Source organism: Alexandromys fortis, unplaced genomic scaffold, assembly GCF_014885135.2.
Source record: "Alexandromys fortis isolate MF-2015 unplaced genomic scaffold, M_Fortis_MF-2015_v1.1 scaffold_51, whole genome shotgun sequence".
NCBI lineage: Eukaryota > Metazoa > Chordata > Mammalia > Rodentia > Cricetidae > Alexandromys > Alexandromys fortis.
Window position 1 is genome coordinate 10,337,754 of NW_026067925.1, and position 13,895 is coordinate 10,351,648.

At 43.3% G+C, this 13,895-nt stretch overlaps 1 protein-coding gene across 4 annotated transcripts in view; it reads right to left on the minus strand.

Moving 5' to 3' along the window:
• The window catches only part of Disp1 (dispatched RND transporter family member 1), a 144,723-nt gene that overhangs the window by 13,702 nt on the left and 117,126 nt on the right, over positions 1-13,895 (minus strand). For all 4 annotated transcript variants that reach the window (XM_050142851.1, XM_050142853.1, XM_050142852.1 and 1 more), the window contains 2 exons: positions 7,420-7,449; positions 1,281-1,404 (listed from right to left, as the gene is read on the minus strand). In XM_050142851.1, the coding sequence (XP_049998808.1) occupies positions 1,281-1,404; positions 7,420-7,449 (154 nt within the window). The remainder of the gene's footprint in view (positions 1-1,280; positions 1,405-7,419; positions 7,450-13,895) is intronic.

Genomic DNA, 13,895 nt, shown 5'->3' on the forward strand with positions numbered 1-13,895 from the left:
AACACACTGCCTTTTGGATAACACTCATCTCTTTGCTACGACAAAGCCATAAGGCTCTCTAGTTACATGCCTCAGGAAATGGGAAAAGCATATCAGAGTTACCTGTGCCCAAGTATTTAGCAAGTGCTTAATAATAACTTATAAAAATTATGGTCCAATTAAATTATGTTATACATTTTCACAGTGTTTTACTAAGACTAATATCATATCCTTGATCATATTTTTTTCATTATTCCACCCCAGATGAACATTTACTTAACAGATCCTGTTACATGAAAACGCCTTTACTTCTGGGAGGTGGGGAGAGATGCACAGCATTAAAATCTTTATGGAAATACTTCCAAGAATATGAACAGTATTCAATATGTTAATTATTTAAACCTTGATTAACATGGGTGTTGTGGGGAGCAGCGGGCTGCGTTCCGCCCGGCTCCCAGCCACCTGGCTAGCTTATCCCCGAAATAATTACACAGAAACTGTATTCTTTTAAACACTGCCTGGCCCATTAGTTATAACCTCTTATTGGCTAGCTCTTACATATTGATCTAACCCATTTCTAATATCTGTATTGCCACTTGAGTGTGGCTTACCGGGACGAGTCTAACGGGCATCCATCTCGGAGAGGAGAATCATGGCAACTCACTGACTCGGCTTCTTTCTCCCAGCATTCTGTCTGTCTACTCCGCCTACCTAATTTTCTGTCCTATTAAAGGGCCAAGGCAGTCTCTTTATTTAACCAATGAAATCAACACAAAACAGAAGACTCCCACATCACATGGGGACAGAGATGTGGGGACATCTTGAGCTTGAGTGTGAACAAGTTCCTTGACTTTACCTAAGAGTATAAATAACACATCTGTTTGGGTTTTTGTTTTTTGTTTTTGCTTCCGAGACAGGGTTTCTCTCTATAACATACCTAATTGAAAGGAAGCCCCTCTGTAGACCAGGCTGGCCTCCAATTTACAGAGATCCACCTGCCTCTGCCTCTGGGATTAAAGGCGTGCAGAGCCACCACACCTGGGTGATAACACCTCTTGTAGAAAGAGAGCTGCATGGTTACTGCACACTGACTGCGATGGGCTTTTAAAGAAATGGGCAGCTGGGTATAGTGGCTCAGACCTGTAATCCCAGCACTCACAAGGCTGAGGCAGGAGGAGCTACCATGTAAGATCTATCTCAGAAACAGAGAAAGAAAGAGCTGCTAACAGAATATACCACACATTTAGGTACTTAATTCGGGGAGATGGTTTGAGGTGTAGGACAGGTCAAGTTCTCCTTACCAGCAGCGGATCAGAGAAGTCGGGAAGCTCCGGGACTAAGACTCCCACCAGGGCACAGACCACGATGAGCAGAGTGCACATGCCCAGGACCACCACAGGCCAGTCGGCTAGCAGCGCTGCGTAACTACAAGGCACAAAGCGAGCAGAGACTTCTGAGGAGCAGTGTGGAGTTAAGGCTGCACACAGAGCAGTGTGAGATCCCCATGTTTAGACCAGCACAGATATCTACTAATATAATTAGAAGCATTTACATACATCGATGCAAACAATGTCAAGATCACTATCCCTTCATTTCTTTGATAAAGTAGCACTGGTTAGTGGCCACAGGCTACTGGGCTAGTCTAGGCAGGCTATATGACAAATAACAGTTTGGATTTGTATGGATGCCTGGGAAGAAGCAAACTAAAGAAGAAAACAAAATAAAAAACGAAGGCTCCATCTTGCAGAGTCAGAACTTCTGTTTCTGTTATTTTCTTCCTCCATACTTTTAATCATCTCTTTTAAAGGCTATGAGCAGGTACATGTAGTGCAATCCAGAACACACCCTAGTTATACTCCCCAGAGCCACTTCCTTCCTAGAAATGACTAATGAAGATTTTCAGTGTACTGTGAGCTCCCAAGAGCAGAGAAATTTTCTCTGGTCAGTGTGGTATCAGTACCTAAAACAGAAGTTTGTAAGAGGGGCCCAATTAATTTTTATTGATTAGCAGAAGGCTGCCCCAGAGTCCTACCGCCCCTTGGCACTCCAGCCCCCTCAGGCTGACTCTAGTCTCATCTTCCATGACCACCTCTGTCATGGGCATGTTTCACAGACACACCACCTCTGGCTGTGAGAGCCATTTCTGTGCCCTCCTGCACTGTGCTTGTTATTCTCACGCTGACAGGGATGAACTGTCAGAACCTTGCGAGACTGAAATTTTTCTAAGTGTCAGAGAGTATGTGGGAGGAGGCGTCTAGTTGCTCCAATCTTTATTAGAAGAAAACCCCCAAACACCCAGGGTGTGACTACTTTTCTCTGGGATTCTAAACAGCAGTGGTTCACCTGGCGACTGTGATGCCCAGTTCTGGTTCATGTGAAAGAGACTTCTGTATTAAGTATATGAGGCATTTCTTCGAGGACATGTTAGTGATTACAAATAAAGCTGGGGTTTACATGCCAGGAAGTACGGCTGTATAGACAGCCCTTCAGTCTCCACACTCAGTGCTGACTGTGAAGTTTTCAGAACGGACTCTATGGGCATATTTACTTCAAGTTATCACTCCGATGAAAGAATTAAGCCACAATAGAGTTATGCCTTAAGGAGCTTGCCCTGGCATTTCCCACTGCTTCTTCTTTTAACATGACTTCACATGAATAACGGTCTGCACTCACTGCAGTGTTAGTGGCTTGTGTACCTTACACAGACATCTGCGTCATCCTTATATCCACCCAGACAGGCTAAGGAATTAGTTAAATCATAAAGCCTTAGGTAATCTGGGTCTAGAATCTGGCTTTTAACTCCTGTGTTTCCATCTTTCTCTTCAAACACAAGTGAAACTAAAGACACAAGGAAGCAGTAAACTTGCCAGATTCTTCTTCAAATTCACACTATAAAATGTCTATGGCTGGAGACATGGCTTAGCCGACAACAGCTGCTCACACCCCAAAGACAAGAGCTTTGTTCCCAGCTGTCTCTCTAGCTACCTTTGCCAAACCTTAACCTCTGCACTTGGGAAGCAGAGGCAGGTGGATCTCTGCGAGCTGAAGACCAGCTTTGTTAGCATATTTGAGTTCCAGGTCAGTCAGAGCTACATAGTGAGATCCCACTTCAAAAAGAAAGGAAGTCCTAGCCCCACTAACTCTTAGTTTCTCTCTGCAAAATCACACAGACCATGGGACACTGAGTTGATCATTGTCTGTCTGGTTGCATATTCTGGATTTAAGACTACTGCATGAACATTGTGTTAGGCGAGCTACAGCTGCCTTTAGGGATGACTAAGGATGGGATGGGAACCCACGAACCCCAACATCCTCCGAGTGGCCCCCTGCCCCCTGCAAACATCCTCCACTACAGTGAGGAGATCACTGTTTTGTCTGGGGAGCACCCCTGAGCCATTCCATCCATCACTCCACTCTTTAGAAAGGGCACTTTACATGAGACCGGAAAATAGCAGCCGCGAAACGTGGACGCTCCAGACCTAAGCGCTTATCCATTGCATCCTAGAGGGATCCGCCCTTTCACATGAACCAGAAGTTGTTCATTCTTACAAACATGTTATCAAGAGAGGACAGTGCCTGCATTGCTTAGTTTTCATCTGTAGCTTAATTTATCCAGAAGGACTTTTTGCTTTGTGTTCTCGAGAAATATGCACACATACACAGAAACTCTAAAACTCTCTTCCAATAATTGCTTTCCTTGCCTTTGAAAACATTTGATTTTGATTCCACAGTCCTGCCACATGCTGCGTACGTGCACCGGCACCATGTGGAAGCTTTATGGCTAGTTCTTTCACGCATTCTTCTACACACATTTAACCTCACTATATCACAACTCCTTCCACACACAGCAGATGCTTCCCATGCTGGCCTCTCTAGAGACAACTGTTTAGCACGCCATCTGAGCAGGCTCAGCGCTGTGGGGAGATGCACAGCCCTTTAGACAATGCTTCTCCTGAACAGCACCGACTGCGGCAGGACTTCCGTACCTAGTGCCAACTCGGCCCATGTGCGAAATGAAATCCAGATGATTATAATATCATGGTTAAAAAACCTATAAAAGTGGGAGGAGTAAAGGATATTTAAGATTGCCTATAAAATACACACAGACACAGCTCTAACATTTCACTTCTGACCAACACTAAAGCATGTACACGTTATTATTTTTTTTGAAAAGTGAACCATATGTGCATTAGAACAATTTTTAAAAGGACTGGTCTTTTAAACAAGCCGCCCTACACACCAGGAAACACTTATCCTGTACCCACCTGCTTAACTGGGAGACGTTTGGCTAGAACTCAGTACAACTGCGGATGCTTCCTCCTCTGTAACTTGTGGATTAGGAGGGAGTGACCCAGAAAGGCTGGGAGAGCTCTCCCTGCGCAGAGGGCCTGAAGCTCTGTCCTAGTCACGGCTGTATCAAGTTCATGTCATCTCTCGGTTGGCTCTCAGATCCTCTTAGAAACAGGGTTTCTTAAACGTTTCCATGCACCATGACTCTAGTGAGTGGGCAGCCTGGCTCCCTGGTGAGGATGGCACTGTGTGCTAGACTGGAATCCAATTGGAAGTCCCCTGAATATACTTACGGAAGCTCAACCTTATTGCCCGGATTACTCTGGAAGAAGACAGGAGGTAGCTGTGAAGGGTCTTACAGAACCACCCTATGCTCAGGTCACGGACATCACAGGAAGCTCCACAGTCAATTGTTTGCTTCTCTCCTGGCTTACCCTTTGTGGCCTCTGAGAAACCTGTTCAAGCCTACCCGAGAGGATGTAACTTGACTAGATGCTCCTTTCCTCTCCTGACTTTGGCACTACACAAATCAACTAAATGGTCATGGTTTCCACCTTACAGATCTGAGCAAATTTTAAGATCTTGTGTTCTCTCTTCTTTTCTAAAAAAAAAACCCTTCCTCCCCCACAGCTTATTATTTTCCCCAAAATCCTCACAATTTTTCTTGTCCCTTAAGGGCAGGCATTTCTAGTAGCATCAGTTGTTAACCTAACGGGAAAAACAACTCAGATTCGAAAAAATTGACACACACAAACAGGATAAACATCTCTTTCCTTTGTGTGAGGGTACAGATTCATCTAACAGCACATCAATAGTAAGATGCAAGGCATTGTGGTAATGCAAAGACTGGAAGAAAGATCTGTGCTCGAGGAATTTACAGTCAAGTACAGATCACAGAAAATCAGACAGGCACAGATATCTACAAAAGTAGGCAAAAGTGTGGTCCTTAAAGAACAGAACTGATGTCTGGCCAATTAAAAAGAAGAGGCTATTTCCAGGTGAGGTGTGAACTGGAAAATCAGGAAAGGCTTTTTGGAGTAAGTTGGATTTATATGTAGATATGCTAAAAAGAAAAAATTAAGGTTCTTAAAAAAATCAATTTGGTAACAGAGGAAAACCCAAATCTTCTCAAAATGTTAAAATTTTAGTCTGCTGAGAAAAATCATTATTTCCAGAAAAGTGAGAGTATTTTTGTTAATAGGGCATGTTTATTTGTATATCTTTCCCCATGTCTCTGTCTCTCTCTTTCAGGAAGGGGCAAAAGTGGAAGAACTAGAAAAAGTATGCCATTTATATACAGCAAAACAGAATATGATTAGGCCTTGAAAACAAAGGAACTTATGACACGTGCTAAAATATGAATGGCCTGGAGGACATTAGGTTAAATGTCACTCAGAGTGACAAGAGATGGATGACTGTCCTCAAATGAGATACCTAGACCAGCCAAATTTACAGAGACAAAAAAGTAGAACTGTGGTTGCCAAAACTATGACAAAAGGAAATGAGGACAAAGTTATTGTATAGCATTTCAGTTTTATAAGATGAAAGTGTGTGTGTGTGTGTGTGTGTGTTAGTCACAAAATGGTGCTCTTCAAACCGGTTAAAACGGTTTGTTTGGCCTGGGTTGTTTGGCTCAGTGGATAAAGTGCTTCTGGTGCAAGCACAAAGGCCTGAGCCTGGATCCTCAGCACTGGGGACTGAAACAGGCAGAGCCTGGGAACTGCTTCCTGGTTGGAACAGCAAGGTCCAGGACCGGTAAAACTGAGGTGGAGAATGACAGAGGAAGGGAGCTGACACTGAATTCCAGCCTCCATATCCCGCACACAGAAGAGACCCCCCCCCAAAAAAAAAGCTAAAATGCAGATGCTGCTCAGCTCAGGAAAGTGCCTGTTTAACAAATGCTGGGCCCTGGGCCCAGGTCCTTGTATCACCCAAGAAGGTTAAATGTAATTTATATTTTATTTTTTTTTATCAAAATCTTAAGTTACTTCAAACAGGAAAGTCTGCTATCGAGAATTTTATTTATTAATATTTAGACAGTGAGTGCTCCCCTTGGGAGACTGAGTTTTGCTTTAGACCAGTGGTTCTCAACCTTCTCAATGCTACAGCCCTTTAATTCAGTTCCTCATATTGTGGTGGCCCCAACAGTAAAATTATTTCATTTCTATTTCATGACCGTAATTTTGCTACTGTTATGAACTATAATGTAAATTTCTGATATGCAGGATTATCTGATATAGGACCTTGTGAAAGCGTTGTTCAGCCCCCAAGAGGCTCCTGACCTACAGGTTGAGAACCGCGGCTCTAGACAGTGAGTGCTCCCACTGGGAAGGATGGACTCTTTTCTACCTGAGCTTCTGTGGCAGCTGAACCTCACAGGTCACTTCAAGTTTAAGTGTGATGACACTGTACCTAGAGCCACACTGTCTAAGAGCAAATAGTCTTTGCTCTATTTTCAGGAGTTCTATCTAAGGGTTCCTAGGGTTCAGCAGTTAATAGTGAAATGGCTATCTTCCTATTTCCACCTCTTGCATCAAGAGTCTCACAACTGCTTGTTGCTATAGTTTCAAATTTGATACCATTGGCCTCCCCAGGCACCCATACTCATGTGCACATACCCCCAGACATATATGTATACCTATACATAAACATATACACATATACATATGTATAATTAAAAAATAAAAAATTCCACATAAATGAATACCTTCATCTTAATACAATTACATTTTTTTTAAAAAAGAAAAACATCTAATGCATTTGAAATAAACTACCATTAATTCAAGTCACACTAGTTGGCAGAATGGTAGATACTGTTATTCAACAAATAAGATAAAGGAGGTGCACGTGACCCTGGCCTCTCCTGCCAATGAAAAGGATAGAAAAGCCAACTTGAATAGGAAAGAATGCAAAATAGCTAGACAAATATGAAAGCAGACCCCGAGAGAATTTAAAGGGTAAGAAAATCTGCTCTGTTTGAAAAGTACTTTTCTAGATATTGGGTTCTGAAAGCAGTTGCTGTATGAGAAAAGAAATGTATTTTTCCTTCATAAAATGTGAATGAAGAAGGGGGAAAGAACAAAATGTAGAGAAAGCAGAGAAATAGAAACTGCAGAGAAGTTTATTAGCAAACAAGATGATTTAAATTACCTTCTCGGGAACTTGAAAGGTCTGGATGGCCTGAAAAAAAAAAAGGTAAAATCAAAAGAGAAGGATCAGAAAGAAAGCTGTGTACTGTAAGGGACCCCCCCCCCACACACACACAGAGGCCTGACTGAGCGCTCCTCCGTGAAGACTCCCAGGAGGGTGAGACAACCTGATGTCACACAGTGGGGACACTGAACCTCCACCTCAGGACCTTTGTGCTTGGAGGACTGCTGATGGACTCACAGCAGGACCCTCTCTGACAGTAGTCCTTGTCCCCAAGCCTCCAGTCCAAGCAGCCTACACTCATCCCCCATCATGACAGTAATACCTTCTTGTGCTAGAAACACTGTTTTCTCTCTGAGATACCAGCTGATGCTCCAGTTTTCAATTTCTTATGCTTACCTTCCAATGCACTTTAAGAAAGACGGGCTTGTATTTCAGATCACCACCTTCCCACAGTGTCTCTGACTATTACCTAGCATCACTGGTACCCTGCCCACCCAAACATACAACACTTAGCTTGCAAAAGAAATTCCAAACTCAGCCTCAACTTCTGAACTCTTTATCCCTACCAGATCCATTAATTTCTCATTTGCTGGCCCATGGTAACCTCTTAAATAAACATTTGGTGAACAAACAGAGCCCACTATTCACGTTTCACTGCTCTAAAGCACAGTGGTTCACAGTGTGGCCTGAAGACCACAGGGAGTTCCCGAGACCCTTTCATGAAGTCTGTGCGGCTCCAAATATGTATCTACGGAAGCACAAATTTCCTTTGTTTACTTCAAACAGACTGCAACATAATACACTGTCTCCAATCAAAACCCTGTTCTGTTGACCAAACATTAGAGAGACCTGCAAGAAAAGGAGTACACACACCAAAGCTGTATTGTTAAAGTATTCTTCGTAAAAATGTAACTTTTATTATTATATAAAGGACTGATTATATATAGCTATTTTCCATATTGGAGATTGAACGGACTCACACATATGAAGCAAGTATTCCAACAGATTTATTAAAGACTGTCTATCTAAAACTTTTGAGAGAGGACCTCACAAGTTATTTGAGCGTGCAGCTCACGCTTGGTTTACTATTATTTATCTATTTATTTGTCTGTCTGTCTGTCCGTCCGTCCGTTCACCCACCCACCCACCCACCCACCCACCCACCCACCTCCCCATCCACCCAACCCTCCCTCCCATCCATCCATCCATCCATCCATCCATCCATCCATCCATCCATCCATTTACTTTGAAACAGGGTTTCTTTATATAGCCTTGGCTGTACTGGAACACACTCTGTAAACCAGGCTGGCCTTGAACTTACAGAGCTCCACCTGTCTTTGCGCAGCCCATGCTCTGAAGCTCCTCAACGGCTAATTTGCTGCTTTCTGGGGTGTGTGTGTGTGTGTGTGTGTGTGTGTGTGTGTGTGTGTGTATGTGTGTAGACATGAAGAAGGGAACCCAGAGGGACAACTGTAAACTGCAAAGCATTAATCGCTACATAAGAAGTTCCTTCCTTCCTTCCTTCCTTCCTTCCTTCCTTCCTTCCTTCCTTCCTTCCTTCCTTCCTATATGTGGACTCCAAGTCTGTTTCTAGTAAGAACAATATAGGAGAGGTTTGTGCTTTGCAATAAGGCAATATTATATATTAAATATTCACAGCATTCTTAAAAATACTTAATAATTCTTTCTCTGTAAGTAGAAATTATTTTTTAAGCTCTAAAAGACTACATGCCTAGGAAGAAACATCTGTACCCTCACTGCTGTAACTCTTGGGAGATAGAAATCAATACTTGTTAGGTTAGTATGTGGGTGTGTGTTCTTACTCCATTCATATTTTCAAATGTAATTACATATTAATTTTATTATAATAGCATTGAGATATAATTCACATACCACATATACGTTCACTTAAAGTAATGTACATGTGCATATATGTATTTTTTAGCACTTCCACTGGGCCAAGTAACTCAAATCACAACTACACGCTGGCATTTAAAGACTAAGCCACAGGAACTCCATGGATGGAGCTATTAACGAGCTATGAGAAACACTTATTTACATACACTAGGATGAAGGCCCTGAGCAGGGATGTGAACCTCTGCATGTCGTGCCTTCATTTCTTAGTCTTCTAGTCACACATGTCCTCAGGACCTCTTGAAATTCCACAAGCTAAGAGATGTTGTCATCCCTAGACCAAAAATGATCCATAGAGCTACAATTCTGGACTACATCACAGTAAGAATTTGCAAAGAAATGAGATTTTATGGCAGACATTTGGGTTGTAAAATACGTGAACATTCTTTCCTCCCACTCGACCCCATCACATTTTGTTTTTCAACTGAGAAATTCATTGTGGAATCTATGACCACTTTACTCCCTACAGAGAGGATTCTTTCTGCTTGAGCGCAGACTTCATTTTACTTTAAATTTGAGACAGTTTGTAGAAACTGTCAACATCAGCTGAAAAAGAAAAATTGAGGTTGCCATGAAGATACCCCCTCCTTGGGAAACATTCGATTCTTCTGAAGTTTCTGTACTAACAAGCATGTCGAGCAGATGTTAGACACACTCCCCACCCCTTAACACCCCCCCGCCCAGGTAGAGCAGCCGAAAGCCGTCTGATTTGTAGGGCTGTTTCTTTAACATCCCAAAATGGTACTCACATGGAAACTAGGCCATGTGAAGGAAGTCTAACTTGGCTAGCGTTTCCTGGGTCCAACACAGCTTTCACATTTGCCCTCTAATGCCCAGCTAATAAAAGCCCTGCTCAATGATCTTTCCAGTACCCAGTGCTAATCAACAACTCCTTTAAAAAAAGACAGACAATCTCTTTTTTGTGGGGTTAATCCACCTTTTGGTATCATATGGCCAAAACATATGCCTGCTTCCAGACAGCCAAACCATCCAACCCAAGAAACAAGAGCCTTCAGCGGCAGCATCTGCCTGTTCCTGGCTAGTCTGGCCTTTCTTCCTGCAGAGAAGGCCTGAGCAAAGGTAGCAGTTGGACTCTCACACTCGCTCACACACTGTGGTGCAGCCAAGAAGGGGGTCCTGACAGTTCCCTAGCTGCAGACTGGCTGCAGTACCATCCCCTCCCTCAAGAAAGCATCAATTAGGCTTTTAAAAGCACTTAGAAACTGGAGGACTCATAACTAGTTAACAGCCACCAGCACCCCATGCCAGGGAAGAGCAGCAGTTCTGGTCAGCTCAGTTCCAGTCCTCTCATGGCCAGTGACTGCCCACTGCACATGCATGCACAAGGCGGCAACCAGTCTGTGGGGAGGATGGGGGTGACTGGAGCTTTCAAAGAAGGTGACAGAAATAAAGGAGAGAAGAAGCCAAGTTCACAGGTGACTGGGGACAGGTGGAAAGCCACACAGGCTCTAGGTCTGCTTCCCTCAACTTCTTTCTTTTCATGAGCTTTGGAAAGAAAGAAGGCAAGGCTGTAGGACAAAGGAGTGAAGACACAGGAAAAGCAGCCTGTCCCAGCCAGGGTCTTCCTGGTAACTGCAGGATTACCATCACAGCCACCACAGGGACAGGACCAGCTTCATGCATGCCAAGTAGCTCCTCCTAGCATCTGGGAGAGCAAACCTATATAAAGCATCTGAGCTTTATGGTAGTCTCCAAATGAGAGCCAGAAAATGCCTCAAGCAGCACTTTGGGGCTCTGCAGTAACACTGCACCACACTGTGAAGTATCTGGAAGAGAATTCTCTGCAAGGAAAGACTCTGCTGGTGTTGGAAGAAGAATCTGAAAAGAGGAATCCACACTTTGATGAGCACTCTTTCAAAAATTCCCAACAAAAACACAACTATTCTTCACCATTAAGTATTTCCATGAATCATCACCGGCACACGGCTACACTGAAGATGAAACAGATACCCAGAGACAAGCTAGCCTGGGTTCCAGGGCATTTTTCACTCGCTGCAGATGAATGTTTATGGCCTGTGTCAAGTGACTCAAAGGATAACAATAACCACAACTGCCTGAGTAGTGCATTTCCTGCATGCTTAAGAGATGCAGAAGTGCTGCGTATCTGGATATCTAGAAACCGGAACAGAGGCTGGGCTACCACACAGCATACACCAAGAAGTGAGAAAAAGGTGGGAGTGGGAGATTAGTACTTCATAAATGTTAAAAATAAATTTAGTATATGCTCAATAGCTATTTAAATATGAGGAATCTATAAGAGAATAGTGAAACTAGAAGGTATGTGGGAAGAGCAGGGTTTATGTAAACTTCATGAACAAGTCCCTACATTACTCAAGGCTTGGGAGCTAGTAGAGGGAGCAGCTTTCTGAAAATCACTGATCAGTATCCAACAGAAAAATATATTACTACTGTTCTTTTAGGAATGCGATCAAGTATGGTCAAGTAATATAGACAACCCATGAATAAACAAAAAGTTCTTCATTTTTATGTTCTTTGAACCTCTATGGCTTACTTTACAGTTTCAATGACATTGGCCAATAGCCGAACAAAAAAAACTGGTGGGGTCTAACGGTAGGACAGTGTCAGAGCACCTGCTGGGCACGCACAGAACCTGGGTGGATTTTCAGACTGTTACAGAGAGGGCACAGCAAGCCTGGCTGGCATGAGGCCTTGAGATCTGTAAGGAACCTCAAGAGCCACCCATTCAAATGAGAAAAAGATCTCAAGCCACAGAGTAGTTAGTGGGAGAGTCAGGGCTACAACCCACATCCACCCCTGAAGAAAAAGAAGCTGCACATTGATATAGGTTGGGCATTACTGCTTGTTAACTCAAAAAGGACACGAGGGCAAGTAGGAAAAGCATCTTTTCAACCAGCAACTGCTACAGGGCGACAAAAGGGTGTATGCAGGGATGCTCACTGAGGTGTGGGAGTGTATGCAGGGATGCTCACTGAGGTGTGGGAGTGTATGCAGGGATGCTCACTGAGGTGTGGGGGGGAATCGAGAGCATGCTGAGTGTTGGTCTAACAGCAAGGATGCCTAAACAAATGGTGGTGTGCCCATGCTGAGATACTGAACAGAATGCGTGCGTGCACACACTCCCACACCACACACAGATACACACATAGACACACACACACACACACACACACAGAGTCTGATACGGAGAGGGCTGCTGGACAAAGTTAAGTTTCCCTCAAGTCATATGCTGGTTATATGAACAACATGTAAACACACATTACATTTGCAAACAGGAGAGGGAATGAGTCAAGCCTGTGTGCCTGTTTATCACAGTGACATGGGAGGGTTGAGAAGAGTATCAGGAGTAGGTATTACCTTGTATGTCTTCAAGACTACCACATAGATGAAAAGAAGCAACATATAAGACATTTTCAAAGAACTTAAAATAGATTGAATTAAAAAAAACATACTTAATTCTACCTAAGTCAAATATTTACTACACTTTAACTTTCACCAAGTACTCTTCCCATCATTGAAATCATCTGCGTGATTCAGTTTTTAAATTATCACAAATCTTCCAGTCCCCCTCCCGGGATCTAGTACAGCAGGCCCTGGAGTACAGTCTATACGGTCAGAGCTTATGCCGCTCGCTGCTCTAGGCAATCTGCCAGGAAAATATGACCTGCAGGTAAGCACAGAGAGAGACCAACACAAGAAATACTCAAAATCTAATGGCACTCTCTAAATGAAACGAATGAGGCAGGAGAGCACCCAACTGTGTACTCCCAAAGGCATCTCCTGGGGCTTGAGCTAGGAAGCAGAATTTGAACTCGGTGCTCTGGGAAGGGCTCAGCAAGTAGACAGGAGGCAGGTCAAGGAAGTGAATTCTGGGTCAACACTGTACTGGACACTCTCAAAGCAGCACACACACAGACACCAAGAACCTGAACGGGGAGGAGGGAGAAAGATTAGAATTTGGAGATCAGGAGATGAAGGTGGGGACAGAAAACAGGAGGACACTAACGCTCCCAAAGCAAGAACTGACGTGGTGAAAACAGCTGCTTTGGAGGACTGTTCTGGTCGCCCTGGGTCACTAAAGGCAAGGAGCCAGCCAGCTTGGGAGCTACTTCAGTGAGTGAAGGTGATATAAGACAGTGACCAAAAAATATAAGATTTAATCTCAATGATGGAGGAAGTCTCTGAAAATCCCTGTAAACACACGAATCAAGATTACAATACTGGCTATTCTAAGTGTTGATGGTGTTACGGGGAAAAGAATATCTGAGATAAATAAAGATTTGTACTTGGTAGGACTCCTGTAATATTTCCAGTTCACCTGTTGGATGTGTGTGTGTGTATAATATTTGTGTATATGTAAATATGGGAACCATATTTTTAGTAAAGTGAACATGCCTACAGCTATTTTAACATGTTTGGCCTTCAGGTATGAACTTATTCTGTGCCTCCTCGAGTGAAGTCAGTGATAATCTGGGTACAGACAAAGAGTTGTCTAAAAGATTAGCCTGGAAGTTGAGGGCAGTTTTGTGTTTAACAGGGTAGGTTTCACTAAGCTGAAC